The following is a 5136-nucleotide window of genomic DNA, read 5'->3' as shown; positions in this document are numbered from 1 at the left end:
AATTCCCCCCCCCCCGCTCCCCCTGCACAGCTGTTTATAAATTCCAGGCCGCCCTTGGCCCCCGCCCAGGTTCCCTCCCAGCCCCTTCCCAGCCCCATCGGCGGCCAAGGCCAGCCTGGAGCTCCCAGTGCCCACGGCCTCCCAGCCCGCTCGGCCTCCCCTCTGGGCCTCCTGTCTGCCTCCCTGCCTCGCTCTCTGAACCTCTCTCTGTCTCTGACGCTGTGGTTCTCTCCCTGCCTCTCTCTCTTGATCGCTCCCTCTCAGTCCTTCGGGCCCAGACGTGCAGCTGCGGCCTGTTCACACGTGTTCACCCACCGCCTCCCCCACTGGCAACGTGTGCCAACGCGGGAGGCTCACAGCCTCTCTCCACCAGCTCCCTTCCATTCCGGGCGCTGACACAGGCAAGTCCTAGCAGGGACCCGGCCCTCCCCACTCTGACCTGGGAGTCCCGTGTAGTCAGCGCCCTCCTCCCTCAGACCCAGGGGTCCAGGCCCCCGGCCCCTCCTCCCTCAGACCCAGGGGTCCAGGCCCCCGGCCCCTCCTCCCTCAGACCCAGGGGTCCAGGCCCCCGGCCCCTCCTCCCTCAGACCCAGGGGTCCAGGCCCCCGGCCCCTCCTCCCTCAGACCCAGGGGTCCAGGCCCCCGGCCCCTCCTCCCTCAGACCCAGGGGTCCAGGCCCCCGGCCCCTCCTCCCTCAGACCCAGGGGTCCAGGCCCCCGGCCCCTCCTCCCTCAGACCCAGGGGTCCAGGCCCCCGGCCCCTCCTCCCTCAGACCCAGGGGTCCAGGCCCCCGGCCCCTCCTCCCTCAGACCCAGGGGTCCAGGCCCCCGGCCCCTCCTCCCTCAGACCCAGGGGTCCAGGCCCCCGGCCCCTCCTCCCTCAGACCCAGGGGTCCAGGCCCCCGGCCCCTCCTCCCTCAGACCCAGGGGTCCAGGCCCCCGGCCCCTCCTCCCTCAGACCCAGGGGTCCAGGCCCCCGGCCCCTCCTCCCTCAGACCCAGGGGTCCAGGCCCCCGGCCCCTCCTCCCTCAGACCCAGGGGTCCAGGCCCCCGGCCCCTCCTCCCTCAGACCCAGGGGTCCAGGCCCCCGGCCCCTCCTCCCTCAGACCCAGGGGTCCAGGCCCCCGGCCCCTCCTCCCTCAGACCCAGGGGTCCAGGCCCCCGGCCCCTCCTCCCTCAGACCCAGGGGTCCAGGCCCCCGGCCCCTCCTCCCTCAGACCCAGGGGTCCAGGCCCCCGGCCCCTCCTCCCTCAGACCCAGGGGTCCAGGCCCCCGGCCCCTCCTCCCTCAGACCCAGGGGTCCAGGCCCCCGGCCCCTCCTCCCTCAGACCCAGGGGTCCAGGCCCCCGGCCCCTCCTCCCTCAGACCCAGGGGTCCAGGCCCCCGGCCCCTCCTCCCTCAGACCCAGGGGTCCAGGCCCCCGGCCCCTCCTCCCTCAGACCCAGGGGTCCAGGCCCCCGGCCCCTCCTCCCTCAGACCCAGGGGTCCAGGCCCCCGGCCCCTCCTCCCTCAGACCCAGGGGTCCAGGCCCCCGGCCCCTCCTCCCTCAGACCCAGGGGTCCAGGCCCCAGCCCCTCCTCCCTCAGGCCCAGGGGTCCAGCCGCACTCACCACGGCTCACTCTCTGTTTGGCACCCGACAGGATGCCTGGGGTGTCGATGATACTGATGCTCTCCAGGACCTGGTTGGGGAGGTGGGCGCACATGAACCTGGGGTGGAAGGAAGGGCAGGGCTCAGTGCAGGGAGTGACAGGAGGAGAGGACACAAAAGAGGGGAAACCAGGGTGGCACGGAGCTTAAACCAGGTTCAGAGAAAGGAAGACTTCAAGCGAAAAGGGAGATGGGACAGAGAATAAAAACTATAATAAAATCCGAGCTGATGTTTACTGAGCATTTACTTTGTGCCGGGGGCTGTTCTCAGCACCTTCATGTATTGTAACTCACTTAGTCCTCAAACAGCCCTGTGGTGTGGGGCCCAGGGTGATCCCCATTTGCCAGATGAGGACAAGGGAGGCACGGAGAAGTCAAGACACTTGCCCAAGGCAACCCAGCTGGGCAGGCTGGCTCCCCTGGTGAAGAGCCGAGGCCAGACTGGGAAGGTTCAGGAAGAGAGAAAGGAATTGGGGCCGAAAAGGGGAGAAACACAGGCGGGGAAGGGACAGAAAGGGGGTCCCCCCCCGGACAGGGAGAGGCGCCCCCTCGGGTGCCCACCTGTTGAGGAAGGTGTTTCCGAAGGGGTTGAGTTTGCGGAAGGGCTTCTCCGGGTCGACGATGAGGGCGTTGCCCGGCACGGTGCCCTCGGTCTCGCCGTGCATGACGGCCACGAAGCAGTCGGTGGTGGGCTCGGGCCCCACGCGGGAGCCGGGCACCTCCTGCTCCAGCAGGTACTGGATGAAGCTGGTCTTGCCCGTGCTGTACTGGCCGGCCACCAGCACCATGGGCTTGCTGTCGAAGTCGGCATCCTCCAGGGCCGGCGAGTGGAAGTCGCCGAAGCGGTAGTGCTCCTCCAGGGGCAGCAGCTTGCTGCGGTACAGCTCCTTGAGGGCCGAGGTCACCGTGCAGATGGCCTCGGGCTGCTGGCCCCGCGCCCCGCCGCGCTTCAACCAGCTGAACATGGTGGCTGCACACTCCCCACTGGGTGCTACCCACTGGGATCACTGGCTGAGGGAGATGCGCAGGCGGAGAGCTGCCTGCGGGAGAAGGAGAGGGGGTTGACGGAGGACTGCCTGGTGGAGGAGGAGAAGGAAGGGAGCTGAGAGGCGGACCGGGAAGAGGAGGACGGTGGAATGGGGAGAAGGAGGAGCAGCGAGCACTGCTGATGCCTGGCGGGAGGTGATGGCTGAAGGAGAATGAAGGTGATTGTTCCATTCTAACGGCGGAATGACGGAGAAGGGGGACTGGTGTGGAAGACCAAGGAATGGACAAGGGAAGGATGCAGAGGCCGCCCGGAAGAAATATATTCCTTCGCCCTTTTCTTTTTTAAAATAATTTTAGTGATTTCAGAGAGGAAGGGAGAGAGAGATAGAAACATCAATGATGAGAGAGAATCATTGATTGGCTGCCTCCTGCACGCCCCCCACCCCCCAGGCATGTGCCCTTGACCGGAATCGAACCCGGGACCTTTCAGTCCCAAGGCTGACGCTCTATCCACTGAGCCAAACCGGCGAGGGCATCCTTCGCTCTTTTCTTCTCCCTTCGCCCCTCCCATCATCTCACACATCGTTGCTGAAATCCCCCAGGTGTCAGGAATGATGAACCCAGAAACAGGCCAGAGACCACCCCCACTCAGAGCTCCCCGTGGGGAGAGGGCTGGGCGCCAAGCAGTCAGTGATGCGGGGAAACGCCAGGCAGCGGACGTGTGGGCCCCAGAGGGGGACGTGAGGAACCGGCCACGGATCCACTGCCTCCTGCACGCCCCCCACCCCCCAGGCATGTGCCCTTGACCGGAATCGAACCCGGGACCTTTCAGTCCGCAGGCTGACGCTCTATCCACTGAGCCAAACCGGCGAGGGCATCCTTTGCCCTTTTCTTCTCCCTTCTCCCCTCCCATCATCTCACACATCGTCACTGAAATCCCTCCAGGTGTCAGGAATGATGGACCCAGAAACAGGCCAGAGACCACTCCCCCCCACTCAGAGCTCCCCGTGGGGAGAGGGCTGGGCGCCAAGCAGTCAGTGATGCGGGGAAACGCCAGGCAGCGGACGTGTGGGCCCCAGAGGGGGACGTGAGGAACCGGCCACGGATCCACAAGCTCTGGGCTGATTTCAGAGCCGCTCCCTGCGGAGTGGGCCTGACAAGAGCATCTAGGCCAGCGGTTCTCAACCTGTGGGTCGCGACCCCTTTGGCGGTCGAACGACCCTTTCACAGGGGTAGCCTAAGGCCATCCTGCATATCAGATATTTACATGACGATTCATCACAGTAGCAACATGACAGTGATGAAGTAGCAACGAAAATAATTTTATGGTTGGGTCACCACATGAGGAACTGTATTGAAAGGGCCAGACGGTTGAGAACCACTGACCTAGGCGGAGAGCATGGTGTGTGAAGAGGCCTGAAGCTGTGAAACGCACGAACCGGGTGGCTGGACACAGGGGCACGAGGAGGAGGGGTGAGAGATAAAGCTGAGACACTGCCCAGGTGTGCCCAGGGCGTGAGGGGCCTGGGGCGTTCGGAAGAATAACTCCACATGTGTGATCACGGCATGCCAGACGCCGCTCTACGCTCATCCTCATAGCCTTTGTGAGGTGGGCCTGTTACTATCCTCACTTTTCTGACCAGGAAATGGAGGCTCAGAGCGGGAGCAGTAATGTGCCCAAGAAGCTAGAAAGTGCTCAAGCTGGGACTCCAGGCAACCTGACCTCAGAGCCTGCACTCTTATCACAGGTCTGAACAATTAGGAAGAGAAATAGTCACCAACCCGGCGGCTACGAGCACCCCCAGGCCCCAGACTGTGTTCTCTATATTCCCTCCCACCCTCTGTAGGATCTGTAGTGATGTCCCTGCGTTCACTCCCGGTCTCAATCGTTTGTGTCTTTGCTCCCTCCCCGCTCCTTGATCAGTCTGAGTAGATGCTTATCATTTTACTGATCTTTGCACACAACCAGCTTCTTGCCCTATTGGAGCCTCTAAATATCCTTTTCCACTGGAAGAAACCAGGGCTCCTTAGAGACACGGCTGATTCTGGGGCCGGACCAGGGCAAGAAGTGAGCCTGGGTCAGATGGCGGGGAGGTGTTCAGAGACGGAGGGGGGATGGGGCATGTCACAGGGGCACCGGCCCCGGCCTGAAGGGACTCCCACTGGCTACAGATTGGACAGTTTGAGCGTCAAAAATAATTGCCAATCAGCCCGGCCGGAGCGGCTCCGTTAGCTGAGCATCATCCCGTGAGGTTGCCAATTCGAATCCGGGTCCAGCTTGATCCCCAGTGGGGTGTGTTCAGGAGGCAACCAATCCATGTTTCTCTCTCATGGATGTTTCTCTCTCTCTCCTTCCCTCTCCCTTCTTCTCTCTGAGGAGCAGCACATATTTTCAAAATAGTTGCAAATCAAATATGTTTAAAAATCCATAAAATCATAACGATTTTTTTTAGGGAGGAGTCAGGGGGGAGAGGTAAAGAGAAGGCAGGAGCTGGGACGGGC

The 5136-nt window shown here is 63.2% G+C and overlaps 2 protein-coding genes across 2 annotated transcripts in view; both read right to left on the bottom strand.

Annotated features, from left to right (window-relative positions):
• EHD2 (EH-domain containing 2) overlaps positions 1–2698 on the bottom strand; it is a 19202-nt gene extending 16504 nt beyond the window's left edge. Inside the window, exons 1-2 of the mRNA XM_005857863.2 lie at positions 2209–2698; positions 1610–1707 (exon numbers count right to left, since the gene is read on the bottom strand). Coding sequence (XP_005857925.1) covers positions 1610–1707; positions 2209–2612 — 502 coding nt within the window. The 5' untranslated portion in view covers positions 2613–2698. The remainder of the gene's footprint in view (positions 1–1609; positions 1708–2208) is intronic.
• LOC102254627 (glioma tumor suppressor candidate region gene 1 protein-like) overlaps positions 2652–5136 on the bottom strand; it is a 17702-nt gene continuing 15217 nt past the window's right edge. Inside the window, exon 5 of the mRNA XM_005857862.2 lies at positions 2652–2687. Within this exon, the coding sequence (XP_005857924.1) occupies positions 2652–2687 (36 nt within the window). The remainder of the gene's footprint in view (positions 2688–5136) is intronic.

The sequence above is a fragment of the Myotis brandtii genome, unplaced genomic scaffold (assembly GCF_000412655.1).
Source record: "Myotis brandtii unplaced genomic scaffold, ASM41265v1 scaffold114, whole genome shotgun sequence".
NCBI lineage: Eukaryota > Metazoa > Chordata > Mammalia > Chiroptera > Vespertilionidae > Myotis > Myotis brandtii.
The sequence above is the reverse complement of the archived record's forward strand: the minus strand, read 5'-3'. Positions and strand labels throughout refer to the sequence as shown.